Consider the following 15,701-nt stretch of genomic DNA (forward strand, 5'->3'; position numbering starts at 1 on the left):
AACGTTCCGTTGTCTCTAGCTGGAGTCCCAGTTTGAGCAGCTGCAGCTGAAGGTGAGGACACTTCAGCTGGACTGGGAGACGGAGCAGAAGAGAAGCGTGTCCTACTTCAACCAGATCATGGAGCTGGAGAAGGAGAGGGACCAGGTCAGTGGTGGAAAAAAGTACTCAATTGTTTTACTCGAGTAAAAGTACCAATACTGCAATTTAGAAGTACTTCGTTACAAGTAAAAGTACGGAATTGAAAACGCGTTGCAGCGCAATGCGTTGTAGATCGGCTATTTTCAGCATGCAAGTGTAAAACCAGTCATTACGACACCATCAAGGCCCGCCAAAATGCATTTTTGTCGACAAAATCAATAATTGTAGATTAGTCGACTAACATTGTATGATATTTAGTCAACTAAAACTAGACTAACACCAAAACATTTCAGGTGACTAAAGCAGGTGAACAAAACGTATTCGAAAGACTATAACTAAAACCAAATCAAAATCAACACTCGTCCGTGGGTGGGGGATTTGGCGTGGAACGTGACTCTGACAGAAACTCCTTTTTATTTTCGTCTTACACAATATAAACCTGGTTTCTCTCCTCTCTCAACCCTTCTTCCCTCCTAGGCTCTGCGTAGCCGGGACAGCCTGCAGCTGGAATACACGGACTGCCTCCTGGACAAGAATGGCCTGCGTAAGCGCATCGCGGAGCTGCAGGCCAACCTGGAGCACCAGCAGAGAGAGCTGGATCGAGAGCGAGAGAGGAGCCTGGAGCAACGAGAGCAGAGCAGCACACTGCACTGTGTGAGTTTAGAGACGGTAGATGTACAGCAGTGGTTCCCAGAGTGGGGTCCAGCCGGGGACCCCCAGGGGTCCTTGAGGAGTTCCAGGGGGTTCCAGGGGGTCCCTATAACAATTTAGGCATTTAGCGCATTTAGTGCCGTGCTGTGAGCTTGTAGATCAGGGGTTCCCGACCTGCATGACTTAAGTTCCGTTCCAGCAGCAGCTCAGATATTTGTATGTTCCCTTAATTGATTGTCACTTATTCTCTATATCCGTGTGCTCTCAGTCTCACCTGTCCCTGTGCAGTGAAGACCAGTGCTACGGTCCCTGCTGTTCCCTAGGCCTGGAACTGACCCCACAGTCCAATGGCACTCACCCGCTGCTGCGAAAGGTCTGTGTTCACTTCAGTCCGCATGGACATCGTTACGACAAGTTCAAGGGCAAGCATGACATCGATATTCACACTGATATGCCCCACTTTGTTTTTACAGTTCTCCTACAGATTTTGTCCAAACATTATGCAAATCTGTACACGGTACATCTCTATAGTCGTTGAACTTCATCTAACAGATTACATCCTGATTGTTTGGCTAATGCTGGTTTCCAAAGTTTGCAGGAGTACTCCGTTTTGAACGAAATGCCTACAAGCTCATAGCGCGCCACCGAGTGGCGCGCTACGAGCTTGTAGGTCTGCTTATTTTTTAAAAATCGTGAAAATCAGAAGACTTTTTATTTATTTCGACGTCAGCTCTAAATAGGTTAAACAAACATTACATTCCCATTGACAATGAATGGAGAATTTACGTCATATGTGTCTGAGCAAAGATAAGAGCGCCCCTCACTTCACACGGGTGTGATTTTTCATTTTCCACCCTGCTTGGCTAAGATTGACATCTAAAGTTTGCAGTATAGTGGACCGTTTATAACAAAATGCCACAAATCATGAACTGATTGCGGTGAAACTTTGCACACACATTTCCACTATGTTGAGGAACAAAGGCCACCCTTTTAATATTGCTCTAATAGCGCCACCAGGTGGCCGACTTAAAAAAAAGAAAACCCACATTAACCTACCTGACCTGGCGGAGACCCGTGCTCCGAGGAGCCCTTTTTCTAGTTGAATACCCGTTGCTATGATAGTGGAAGATTCTAAGCTGAATTAAGATTTAGTGTCAAATTAATCATTTTGTTTGTAAGTAGTCATCATGTAACGAGTGAGATAATGTGAATTGTATCCCTTACTTGACATCAGCAGTCGTGGATAATGTACAGCATTATGTTTTCTTTGGCCATAATGTGTAATCCTGACGCACAGTAACCCTTCCCTTGTATGGAAAGGGATCTGCACGGCCCAGCTCTGATAAAGAGTCAAAGACCTGAATAACACATTTGATGTGTGTGTAATAGCATGCCTTTTCATGGTCTCTTTGTCAAAGGCTATACGCAGAGAAGCCACTGTTTAACCCATTTAGGCCTGACGTCGAAATTTAAAAAAATGTCTTCAAAATCCTGACAGTTTTCTGAAAAACCTTATGTTTCTGTATCAGTGGTGCTCAATATTTCATGTCAAGGACCCCAAAAAATCATATGTAATATGCCTCCGCCCCCCCATCTGAAAATATGTTGTTCCAGGGATCTCCCCAGAAGCAAAGATTTGAGTTAAAATGTTCACTCTGTAATAATATTCAAAGTTCTATATTTTCCAATAGCTAAAGTATAACATAATGCTTTAAAACACCAAAAGAATGGGTTAAACAGTGTTGTGTTAGTGATGGACCTTGTTGTTTTGGAGTCGTAAGAGTTGTTGTCAAAGATTAGGCTGATGTAACTATGGTGGTGAGCATGCTGATACCTGTACAACAATGCCTGCTGAAATTCTTCCTGTGCTTGTCTTTTCTGTGCCACAGTCGCCCTCTAGAGGTCAAGCCACTGCAAACTCCGTAGGTAAGCTTAGTAATTATTATCTTGCAGCTAACAATGGAGATATACAAAATGAGAGAGACTATCCGGGCACTCAAAGTGAAAAAGAGGAAAGCCTTTATTTAATTAAAAGGCAACAGCCACAGGGCCGGATTAACACCTCTGAGGGCCCCTGGGCACTGAAGCTCGAAGGGCCCCCTTCACGCGCGCGCAACATTTTTGCTGTTTTGGAGCCGTTTTGGGGCAGTTTTATGCCGTTATATTGGCCTATTTCCGGTCGCCTACCCCCCCCCGAGTGACAGCCGATCTAGCGCATTGTTGCTGCTTTACACACAATTGCACTTTTCAGCTGCCCTTCTCACCAACAATAAAACACTAATCTTTTTATACACCATTTATTTCATTCGGATTAGCAGGGACATTTTATGTGGAGCTAAAAAAAAGAAACATATTTTTTTTGTCCAAAGTGCCCAAATGGTAGATGTTTCGACCATAACCGGTCTTCATCAGGGCGAGAAAGGATGATGATGAAGACCAATTATGGTCGAAACATGTTGGCTTTCCTCTTTGTAACTTTCAGTGTCCGGATCGTGTCTCTTTTTCTACGCCTTGATCCCGTTTCATCCGATGAGCACCTGGTTCGTTATTCCTGTTTTTTTCTCCTAATAATGGGGATACCTGAACAAGAGTAAAGAAATTAAATATTGTTTATCATTTCACAGATTCCCCTTTCAACTCGGAGGAGAATCTTCTGTCGTCAGTGAGTTGTTCAGATCACCTCTAGAACAGGGGTTCTCAACCCGTGGGTCGCGACCCCTCGGGGGGTCGCCAAATTAGTTTGGGGGGTCCCCAAACTAATTTGTTTTAATGCTTAAAACACCAAAAGGGGTTCCCGCCCAAAATGGGTTAAGGTTATTGTAGCAATGTCCCGAGACATTGCCAAAGCATTTCCGGGGGTCCCCGGCCAAAAACGTTGAGAACCCCTGCTCTAGAAGAACACATACAGGTGTAAATTAATTTATTTGATTCATAATGAACCTTCTTTGACTGTATCTTTGACCTGCGTACCTTCAGACAGAGGACAATGAAAAGGAAATAAACAGGCTGTCTACATTCCCCTTCCCTCCTTGCATGAATTCCATCAACCGACGATTCACCACCGAGTGAGTTTATTTTTTAGCCCAACATCAACCTTTTCCAAAAAAAAGTATTTAATCTGTGTCACGTAAACACGTAACCTGATCTGTTTCTTTGAAAGGTTTGACTTGGACTCATGGGGCAGTGATGACAACATTACAGGTGAGATCCACCAAACTGTCTGCTACAGAAACTAACTCCTAACTAACTCTTTTTTTTGTTATATTTATGTTAACTTTATGAACTACATACAAATACATTGGACAATATAAAAAGACTATAACATTTTAATACTAGTCATTAAGCTATAGGCCTACATACAGTATAGACTAATTCATTAAATTAGTAATTAAAGCGGGTCATGTTTGCATGTTTGGAATTGTTAACAGTATTCTGATGTTAACCTGCGGGCCGCATTAAGTGAAGGTGGGGGACGCATGTGGCCCCCGGGGCGCCAGTTGCCCATTTATGTTCTAGGATGTCTTTTCTGACATGATTTGCTGTGTTTCAGGTGAACAGGGTGAGAGTGAGCCTTCTTTGTGGGATTCTTGGAGCTCACTGCACTCTCATCTCTTCCCCCCTGATCTAGTCAACCTGCCTCCAGTCCCTCCACACAAACCTAAGCCAAATATTCTAGGGTAAGCCAATGACTGCAACCGAAAAGCCAAGTACCAGCACAATGGACACTCCCTAGTGGCAGCGGTGGCCGAACGGATAGCGGCGCGGTCTTGATACCGGAAGGTTCCTAGTTCGAATCAGCCGTCCGACACGTTAAAATTACCACCGCTGAAGTGCCCTTGAACAAGGCATTGAACCACTACGATGAAATGTGTTCTATGAGCAGGGCCTGGCTGGAAACAAGTTCTTGAGCTTAGCCCAGATACCCTGGGTAAATATAGATTTCATTTCATTTCATTTCATTTCCCTGGACTTTTTTCTGTTATCCTTTTAGCCTGACTGTACCTTGTGCTGTTTACATAAAGTATTCAGTCAATCAATCAGTCAATCAATCAGTCAGTCAGTCAGTCAGTCAGTCAGTCTAGGCTAGGCTAGGGGTTGATGTCACAACCCTAGCTACTAGAGGCTGTGCTGCTCCTGAACATTGCCTTTATTGTACAGTACATATTTAAAACAACAGCTAAGAATAAAATGACAAATCTATAAAGTGCCTTTGAATCAGAAAACAAGTGGGAAAAGACAGCCTAAGGGTGGTACTAAAGGAAGGGTCATTTGGTCACCATAATCAGTAGCTGGGTTCATCCCTTTGGGAGCATGGAGGTGCACAACACATTCCATGGCAATCAAGCCAGTGCTATTCAAGATACAGTATGTTGCTGTTTAGGACTAACAGTGGACGGACTGACCAACTACCCTACATCACCATTGATTGATTGATTGATTGATTACTTTATTGAAAAATACATTTCAAAAGGATGGAGTCACAAGTAAGCTGTTAGGATTGTTTCCGTTGTGGTCCTCTTAGGGGAAATGAAGGGGAAGGGGAGCAACAATACAATACAGACAAAAACAAAAATACCTTTGTATTTTGCCAGGAGACAAAAACAAACTAAACAAAAACACAACAAATTCGTAAAAACTGACCAAATAAAACTGGATTTCTTTTTTTTATTTGTGTTATTTATCTATTCTTCACTAAAAAAGTCAGTATACTTAGAATAAAACATTTAGGACATGTTATCGGCCAACCATCTTACCTAGCCCAAACATTTAGACTCTCGTAGAGGTTTTTTTCGATTCTGACGAATCTCTCAACGAGAGTCTAAACGACTAGGTCCCCTTTAAGAGGGCTCGTGTTTACGTTTGTGCCTCAAAATCACTTTTACCTTGTACAAATGCAAAATCTAAAATATAATCTAGATTGCCCCACATGTCCGGCGGGTGTTCGGAAAACAATTACTTCCGTAGCGACCGTAGTTTTCAATAAAACAAATATTTGAATCCACTCCGTCCATACTCCTCCATTGTAAATGCGCAACAGAACATTGGCCGCGCCCCTAGTGGCCAGGGTTCTGTTGCACATTTACAATGGAGAGAAAACCAAGATGGCCGCCAGATTCCGAGACAGAGTATGGACCTTAGTATGGACGGAGTGGATTAAAATATTGTTTTTATTGAAAACTACGGTCGGTACGGAAGTAATTGTTTTCCGAACACCCGCCGGACATGTGGGGCAATCTAGATTAGATTTTAGATTTTGCATTTGTACAAGGTAAAAGTGATTTTGAGGCACAAACGTAAACACGAGCCCTCTTAAAGGGGACCAAGTCTTTTAGACTCTCGTTGAGAGATTCGTCAGAATCGAAAAAAACCTCTACGAGAGTCTAAATGTTTGGGCTACATCTTACCATCCTTAGAGCCGTGCCACCAGCGGGGCTAAAACACTACAGTCTTATTGTCCTGGCTTAACAGTCTTATTTATTACACTTTGTACACTATCAATTCTACTTATTTTTCACCCATTGCCAATAATAGTTAGGAGGGTGCTCAAAGGACTTTATATAGTTTTCTTAAGGGCCTTTCCACGCAATGCAGGTCTCTCTTCACGTTTGAAAGGCCCTTTATTCTGCATACCATCGAAATGCAAATTGCTCCATATACTTGCATCTATTAAACAAAACATATTTTTCCTGCTTCCCTGTCCTCGTCCTCCACCGCTTTCAGGGTGGAAACCCCGTCTCCGCCATCAAGCCCACCCACCACCAACCTGAAACCAGGAAGATCCAGTCTAGCTGATGGCATCACAATTGTCGGGGGCAACCAGACTGGGATCTTTGTCAGCAGTGTGAGAGCGGGGTCACCCGCTGAGGACTGTGGACTTAAGGAGGGCAGCGAGCTACTGGAGGTGTGTTAAAATGTGTGTACGAGAGTGTGTGCATTTGTGACACATTTGAGAGTGTGTTTGCACGCGTATACACTGGTATACTGAGCTCTTGTAATAGGCCTATCTCACAGCCCCCTTTCCACGCCCACTTCCGGTAGATAGTGGTGTCATTTAACATTAGGCATTACCACTTTTTTTCTCTGGAGAATCTAAGTACATTTCCTAATAATATGAAGAAAACACAATGGTATAACAACTCAAATAAGTAGAATAAACCTTACCTTTACAAAACGGTAGTTTGTGGCTTGTGAAAATACCTCTTTTAACATGGAAGCCTATGGGCCGCAAAAAAAATAACACCACTATCAACAAAAGGGGGCGTAAAAAGGGGGCGGGGAAATGCTGTGAGATACTGTAGGCCTATTGCCCAAGTAGAGCACAGACCACTTAAAGTTGCTATAAGCAATAATATGTCAAAATTTTAATGTTTTGTATTCAGACAGCCAGCTATGAGTAAAACACTCCCACAAAAATTAGTCTCTGTGACACATCTAGGGGCCACAATCTGCATTCAAAGATGTTCCTAGAAGCTTTGTCATTGGTAGAAAAAAACCCGGTCAAAATGACTAACCAATCAGGAAGTAGACAGGCAAATCTGACAAAGCTTCTAGGAAAATATTTGAATGCCGATTGTGGCCCCCCTTTCATTTCTTGTTGTTACTTGTTTGATATTTTTGTATTTTGTATGCATAACTGTCTCTAGATTTGATTGTGTAAAGCACTTTGGTCAATCTCGATTGTTTTAAATGTGCTATATAAATAAAGCTTGATTTGATTTGACATCGGTAATATCGGTTATCGGGCCATAACAGCAATTCATTATATCGGATATCGATATCGGGCCATCCCTAAAAACACAATCCAAGTGTGTGGGTGAATCTGTATGCATTCTCATCCACATCCCCCTTTGTGTCTCTCTCCACTGTGCCCAGCTGGAGCGGGTGCTGTTTGGTGGGGGCAGTGTGCTGCTGGGACAGTGCACTGGAGAGGTGGCCCATTTCTCTCTCCAGTGGTGGACCGAACCTTCATCCCTCACGCACAAGACCAACATAGAGGGTGAGCTTCATCTTATACCTTAACCCATTTTGACCTGAGATCAGATTCTAAAAATGTCTTCTAAATCCTGACAGTTTTCTGAAAAAGCTATGTTTCTATGTCGTTCTTCGATTTTTCAAAAATCTGTTTGTTTGTTTGTATGTTTTTTGGCAGCAAATTTTGATTTTAGTTTTAGTCATATAGTCTCTTGAATAGTTTTCATTTAGTTTTTAGTCACATTTTAGTCACCTGGAATGTGTGTTAGTGTAAGTCTAGTTCTATTTCGTCCCTGCTGACCGCCAGAGGCGGTGCTTAAGCACTGAATACGTCCCTTCGCGCATGCGCCGTCGAGTATTTTATACCAACAATGTCAATTTTGACCCCATGATGACCCGGAGTCGTCTATATCTTCCGGCAGTCTACAGGGGTTCAGTCCCTAATTTCTTCTCGCTCGCCTGTGAGAACCAAGTTTGCACCGAGCTGCGATGTGTTGCTATGCAATGCAATATGTAGCCTATGGTGTCTGCCGAGTCGCTGGTAGTTCCGTGACCGAATCGGTCGGAGTAGCGGCTGTTCGCCCTCCAGGAACTGCGACTATGGATTTTGTTTTTACTCCTCTATGAGTGGAGTTTATTTGGATTCGCGTGGACGGCAGCGTCCAATCTCTCTCGCCGGTAATGAAGGCGAACAAAACCTCCCTGGACAAAAGGTACGTTATCGTCTAAAGCGGTGCTATCCCCGCTAAACAGACGTTCAAATTATATGATATATTGCATCATGGCATAACCTCTTGTGAGTAAAGGCTGCGTTTGCGCCACCTCCCTGCTCCGCATACGAGGTTTGTTTGACGGTGAACGCTAACAGACGTTCAAATTATATGATGTATTGTATCATGGCATAACCTCTTGTGAGTAGAGTCTGCGTTCGCGCCGCCTCCCTGCTCCGCATACGAGGTGTTCTGCCTCCCAGGCAGTTAATTTTGTGTTTAGCACCACCTGTGCTTCCAGTGTGGTATTGCAACAGAAGTAGGACTGGGGGATGGGTCATTTGAGTGTTCAACTCTTGTGAGTTGTTGATTGCAAGAGTAGCACCTGTTTTGTATTGGAGGTAATCAGGGCAAAAGCCAGAATACTGATAGAGAGCAGAGCTCAGTCACTCTAGGAAGCAACACTGCTAGACAGCAGGCAGAGATTTTGAGTTTGTTACAGCACATGTTGCAGAGTTATGTGTTCTCCTTCGTAAGCATTGTCTGTAAGTGGATATATTTTATAGTTTGCATTTACATAATTCAAAAGGTTACTTTTTGTGTTATTTATTGTTTGCTGATGGAATATTTGTGTTTCTGTTTTGTTTAAATTGCAGTTTACTATATACTTTACACACATCAAGAAAATTAAAACTGGAGCTACAGTAGAACGCTACAACCTGACTCCGTGTGGTGTTTAAGGGAGTTTGGCTGGCTGTCAATTAATGGAGACACTGTTAGGAGGACAGCACAGTAAAAGACAAGCGACCAGTTGGTGCAACATCAACCTCTGCAACATACTGCTTCAAACACAGCGTAAAGCGCTGCACAATGGATGAAGTCAAAGAGGAGACAGGCTCTCAAGTCACCTCACGCAGCAGCCGCACATCTACATCCTCAGGCAATGCCGCAGCAAAGGCCCGCGCTAGGGCAGAGGCAGCACGCGTGCGAGCATTATATGCACAGAAGGAAGCTAAACTCAGATTGGAGCAGGCTGAGAGAGAGCTGGAGAAGGCAAAAGTGGACATTGAATTGCAAACATTGGCTGCCGAGAAAGAAGCAGCGGCTGCCAGTGTACAGGCAGAGGTGCTGGAGGCAGCTGAAGAGGGCGAAAGATCACATCACAGCAAACACAGTAAGAGGTCTTCAAAGAAAGAGCTTTATGATCGCACAAGCGCATATGTAGAACAGCAGAATGAGTTAAAGAGCGAGTTAATTACATGGGGAACCGCATACGAGGGTTCCGAAGATGAACCTAGCCCCAATACCACTAAGCCTATCAAAATGCCTGAAGAACGCACCCCAGTGGCTGAATTCACACCCTCCAACACACATCCTCATGTCAACAAGGCCTATCAGGAAGACATTAAGCCACATGCTAAAACACAAGAAGCAAGCACAAGCAAGTTTTTGAACCCTTCAGCTCAATCCTATACTCCTCCTCACTATGCCACACAGTCTGACCTAGTCAAGACCCCTGGGATGGCAGACTTCGCTAAGTTTATAGCACGCCGGGAGCTGGTGACTACAGGGCTTACCCAGTTTGACGACCAACCTGAGACCTTCAGGGCATGGCAGTCCTCCTTCCTTAACGCTATCAGAGGTCTTGACCTTTCACACAGCGAAGAATTGGACCTCTTAACCAAGTGGTTGGGCAAGGAATCGTCCAATCACGTCAGGAGGATGCGTCAGGTGCATGTCAATAATCCTGAGGCAGCATTGAGGAAAGCATGGGACAGACTGAGTGAGTGTTATGCCTCACCGGAAGTAATCGAAAATGCTCTTTTCAAGAAACTGGACATGTTTCCTAGGATCTCCAGTAAAGATCATAACAAACTCAGAGAGCTTGGAGACCTCCTCATGGAGATTCAGTCTGCAAAAGAGGATGGATATCTACCTGGGTTGAGCTACCTAGACAATGCTCGTGGCATTACCCCGATACTAGAGAAACTCCCTCATGGCTTACAGGAGAAATGGATATATCAAGGTTCCAGGTTCAAAGACGAACATAAAGGCCTCTTTCCCCCATTCTCCTTCTTCACAAACTTTATCTGCTATGAAGCACGCACCAGGAACGACCCTAGCTTTGCTCTGCCCAGCAATAACAATCCTCCCACCAACGACAAACCAGTCTATCGTTATGGAAAAGTTCCAGCGTCAGTCTACAAGACAGACATCTCCACAGATTCTGAACCCGACACTAACAGCTCTACAACGCAAGATGAAAATCCAGGAAAGAGTTGTCCTATTCATCACAAACCACACCCCTTAAGGAAGTGCCGCGAATTCAGAGCAAAACCGTTGGACGAAAGGAAGGCTTTTCTCCGCGAACATGGGATATGCTACAGGTGTTGTTCATCAATCTCCCATTTAGCAAGGAACTGTACAGACTCTATAAGATGCAGCGAGTGCGAAAGTGATCGCCACATCGCTGCTATGCATTCTGGACCAGCACCACAAGCACCAACTACGGCACCACAGCACAACGAGGAGGAAGAAGATCATTCATCTTCACCTACTGTCACCTCACACTGCACTGAAATTTGTGGTAACGGGCAACCAGCAATGTCCTGCTCTAAAATATGTCTGGTGCGAGTGTTTCCCCAGGGACAACGTGACAAGGCAATCACTATGTACACTGTACTCGATGATCAAAGCAATCGCTCACTCGCAAGGCCCGAATTCTTCAAGCTATTTGATGTCAAGAGCCAATCTTCTCCTTATTCATTAAGAACATGTGCTGGAGTCATCAAAACGTCTGGTAGAAAGGCTGAAGGCTTCCAGATAGAACCAGTGAATGGAGGAGAAACCCTTGCATTACCCCCACTGATTGAGTGCAGTCAGATTCCCTCCAACAGGTCAGACATACCGACTCCAAAGGCAGCTCTCTCCCATCGTCACCTGAAGTCTGTAGCAGGTCACATCCCTGAGCTCGATCCAAACGCCCAAATCCTTCTTTTGCTAGGAAGAGACATTGTAAGAGTTCACAAAGCGAGACAGCAGGTTAACGGACCAGACAATGCCCCTTTTGCACAGAGATTGGACTTGGGCTGGGTAGTGGTTGGGGAAGTATGTCTTGGGAATGCCCACAAGCCTAATGCGAGCACCTTCAGGACTCACATGTTAGAAAGTGGACATCCTTCCTACTTGACACCCTGCAACAGTTTCATGAATCTGAAAGAAAAACTCTGTCATGGCGGGGAACAACAGAGTAGTTTAATCAGCACTCACAAATCCAACCTGGAGAGAGCAGCAGCTCGCAATCATGATGAACATGCGTCCAGGGATCCAAGGACACGCCATCACCACAAGCTGGTAAAACACCAAGGCCGCAAGTGGGTCGAGGATCACAACATGCAGAAGGCGATGCAGTGCTGTTGAAAGACAACCAGTGGCCCATAGCATTGGTAACCTCGACCTTTCCAAGACCACAGCTCAAGGAAGTTCAAAGACATTCCTAAGGCCTGTCACAGAGGTCATTCTTCTTCTGCCTAAAGAAGACTGAACTTTAAGTTGTTAATGTGTAAATGTTTGATAGTGGCATCACAGATGCCAGACGGGGAATGTTCTGCCTCCCAGGCAGTTAATTTTGTGTTTAGCACCACCTGTGCTTCCAGTGTGGTATTGCAACAGAAGTAGGACTGGGGGATGGGTCATTTGAGTGTTCAACTCTTGTGAGTTGTTGATTGCAAGAGTAGCACCTGTTTTGTATTGGAGGTAATCAGGGCAAAAGCCAGAATACTGATAGAGAGCAGAGCTCAGTCACTCTAGGAAGCAACACTGCTAGACAGCAGGCAGAGATTTTGAGTTTGTTACAGCACATGTTGCAGAGTTATGTGTTCTCCTTCGTAAGCATTGTCTGTAAGTGGATATATTTTATAGTTTGCATTTACATAATTCAAAAGGTTACTTTTTGTGTTATTTATTGTTTGCTGATGGAATATTTGTGTTTCTGTTTTGTTTAAATTGCAGTTTACTATATACTTTACACACATCAAGAAAATTAAAACTGGAGCTACAGTAGAACGCTACAACCTGACTCCGTGTGGTGTTTAAGGGAGTTTGGCTGGCTGTCAATTAATGGAGACACTGTTAGGAGGACAGCACACGAGGTTTGCTCGACTGTGAACGCTAGCGCTTATTATAAGCGACTATAAGATTTGCCGAAGGATGGCCACTGTCATATTGCCTTCGTTTGATAAACACGCTACTTGCAAGCTTTGGTTAGCCCCTGCTGTTGATGGCAAGCGTTGGCGCTCCATTCTCTCAGCAGTCAGCATATAACTTATGATAAGTTAAGCTAGTTAAGGCTAAGTGTCATTTTCTGTTTGGCAAGCCTTGCTGGCCAAAGCCATAATGCCGATAATATTGGCAGCGTTCAAGCTTAACTGCTTCCGCGGATAGCTTGTCTTCTTGTTGTTGTTGTTAATAATAACAATAACAATAACAACTTGTTATTATTAGCCCGGTACAGGAGCAGCTACCTGCGTCCTCCCAGGGTATTGATGTGGCTACCAGTAGTTTGTAGCTCAGAGTATTAACAGCTATTGGTGTACATAGCTTGTCTGGTTATTAACCCAGCTGGCCCCCAGCAGTGGGCCTCGATACTGATGCTGCTACCAGTATGTCTGGAGCTCAAAGCTCTATTAACAGTTTTTTGCGTATACAGTGGGTACACTTTGTTTTTTCCCCACAGGTGCCCCTGGGTACCTTTGGGGCCTATTAGCCCAGCTGGTCCCCAGCACAGGGCATCTGGCGCTGCTGCCAGCGTAGCTCACAGCTGCTACCAGTAGCTTAAAGCTAAAGGTGTTTATGAACAGCTATTCGTGTAGGCTATAGCTTGTCTTGTTGTTAGTAGCCCAGCTGGTCTCCAGCATTGGGTCTCTAACTGGCGCTGCTACCCGTAGTTGTAGCCCAAGCGCTTATTATACTATTTGTTATAACGGCGATCTGTGTATAGCTTGCCTTACTGTTTATTGGCCCAGCTGGTACAGGGCAGGCAGCGTATGCGCTCCGCTCCTCCAGCATACGGCCTCTAGTTTGATGTTACTTGCTACTAATCGTTTGTTAGCTCAAGCATTTATTAACAGCTATTAGTGTATAGCTTGTTCTGTTTATTATCTGCAGCTGATACAGGCAGCGTACACGCTCCCTTCCTTCAGCAGGCGGCCCCTATCGGTGGAGCTATTGGCTGTAGCCTTTTCTCCAAAACTTGTTTGTGTTGGTTTATTTAACCAAACTTTTGGCTGGTGTAAACAGCGTTAGTGCTCCCTCCTCCCAGCGTGAATGCGTAGTAGTGCCTTGACTAGCGCATTGGAAGTGTCTTTTGTTTCGCTCTGGACTAGCAAACATAAATAATAATGCACTTGGAGTTTGGATAAACGTCATAGTGCTGTGATAAACGTTCGCATAGGAAACACTACAGCTGCTACATAGCAGCGTCCAAGCCTCGACTGAAGGCTACTTTATTATCATAATTTATAAGTAAGCCTCAGCTGGGGGTACAGGTAGCGTGCAAGCTCTCCTCCCCCACCGCGACCATGCAGGTCGCACAGTCTAGCTAACAGCAGTGTCTGTGCGCTGTTCCTATGACGCACTTTACATCTGGTTAAATCTCAAAGTGCTACAATGAGCATTTGCATAAAACGTAAATGCATATTCACATGCTGCGGCAGGTATAGCAGCATTCAGTTGTTTGATTAAGTCATTATATGCCGATCTAAGTTAAAGCCTCTGCTGGTACAGGCAGCGTACGCGCCTCCTCCCCCCAGCATATGGCCAACACCTAGCAACCAGTAGCGTCCGCGCCCTGGGCTAGTTGGGACTGGTGTGCACCGGCCGGTCCAGAGGAACCGGTGCCACCACAACTGAGAGCTCCCACTTTTGTACCTCGAAAGCCTCTGCTGGTACAGACGGCGTACGCACTCCCTCCAGCATATGGCCAACACCTAGCAACCAGTAGCGTCCGCGCCCTGGGCTAGTTGGGACTGGTGTGCACTATGCCGATCTAAATTAAAGCCTCTGCTGGTACAGGTAGCGTACACGCTCTCTTCCTTCAGCATATGGCCAACACCTAGCAACCAGTAGCGTTCGCGCCCTGGGCTAGTTGGGACTGGTGTGCACCGGTGTGCACTATGCCGATCTAGATTAAAGCCTCTGCTGGTACAGGCAGCGTACACGCTCCCTTCCTTCAGCATATGGCCAACACCTAGCAACCAGTAGCGTCCGCGCCCTGGGCTAGTTGGGACTGGTGTGCACCGGCCGGTCCAGAGGAACCGGTGCCACCACAACGGAGAGCTCCCACTTTTGTACCTCGAAAGCCTCTGCTGGTACAGACGGCGTACGCACTCCCTCCAGCATATGGCCAACACCTAGCAACCAGTAGCGTCCGCGCCCTGGGCTAGTTGGGACTGGTGTGCACTATGCCGATCTAAATTAAAGCCTCTGCTGGTACAGGTAGCGTACACGCTCTCTTCCTTCAGCATATGGCCAACACCTAGCAACCAGTAGCGTTCGCGCCCTGGGCTAGTTGGGACTGGTGTGCACCGGTGTGCACTATGCCGATCTAGATTAAAGCCTCTGCTGGTACAGGCAGCGTACACGCTCCCTTCCTTCAGCATATGGCCAACACCTAGCAACCAGTAGCGTCCGCGCCCTGGGCTAGCTGGTGTGACTGGTGTGCACTGGCCGGTGCCACCACAATGGAGAGCTCCCACTTTTGTACCTCGTGTGAAGCTCCCCTTCAGCCGTGAGCCGACCGTGGTCCTGCCCCGTGTGCCAGGAGGAAAAGGTCTGACCGCCGGCCACAGCAGATCCGAGAGGGCTCAGCTATCTGCGGAGTTGGCCCACATGAGGTCCATGCTCACCTCGGATAACACCTAGGCACCTCGGAGGGTTCGAGTGCCTCCCCCTCCGATGCCACAGCTGACTCGAGGACGATGTGCTCTCCCCGACAGCTTAAGCTATGCACTTCCATGACTATGAGGAAGATGCATCAGAGCCAGCCTCCTACTTCTCAGCTCAGGACCCACTGGCCGAGATGGCTCCATGCGCACCTTCATGCGCATAGCCGTGGAACGCTAATTGTTAGTGCCACAGTAGGCAGTCGGATCCTCCAAGCGCCTTCTTCAGACGCGGGTCGGCCCTCACCGTCAAGGCCTATGACACATCACGCCTCCCAACGAGCTCCA

At 45.7% G+C, this 15,701-nt stretch overlaps 1 protein-coding gene across 5 annotated transcripts in view; it reads left to right on the forward strand.

Moving 5' to 3' along the window:
- LOC306936560 (caspase recruitment domain-containing protein 11) overlaps positions 1-15,701 on the forward strand; it is a 51,313-nt gene that overhangs the window by 17,709 nt on the left and 17,903 nt on the right. For all 5 annotated transcript variants that reach the window (XM_079520123.1, XM_079520119.1, XM_079520120.1 and 2 more), the window contains exons 8-17: positions 20-145; positions 617-793; positions 1,059-1,163; positions 2,680-2,716; positions 3,415-3,452; positions 3,767-3,855; positions 3,951-3,991; positions 4,341-4,467; positions 6,512-6,692; positions 7,664-7,787. In XM_079520123.1, the coding sequence (XP_079376249.1) occupies positions 20-145; positions 617-793; positions 1,059-1,163; positions 2,680-2,716; positions 3,415-3,452; positions 3,767-3,855; positions 3,951-3,991; positions 4,341-4,467; positions 6,512-6,692; positions 7,664-7,787 (1,045 nt within the window). The remainder of the gene's footprint in view (positions 1-19; positions 146-616; positions 794-1,058; positions 1,164-2,679; positions 2,717-3,414; positions 3,453-3,766; positions 3,856-3,950; positions 3,992-4,340; positions 4,468-6,511; positions 6,693-7,663; positions 7,788-15,701) is intronic.

This window comes from Electrona antarctica, assembly GCF_951216825.1.
Source record: "Electrona antarctica genome assembly, chromosome: 14".
NCBI lineage: Eukaryota > Metazoa > Chordata > Actinopteri > Myctophiformes > Myctophidae > Electrona > Electrona antarctica.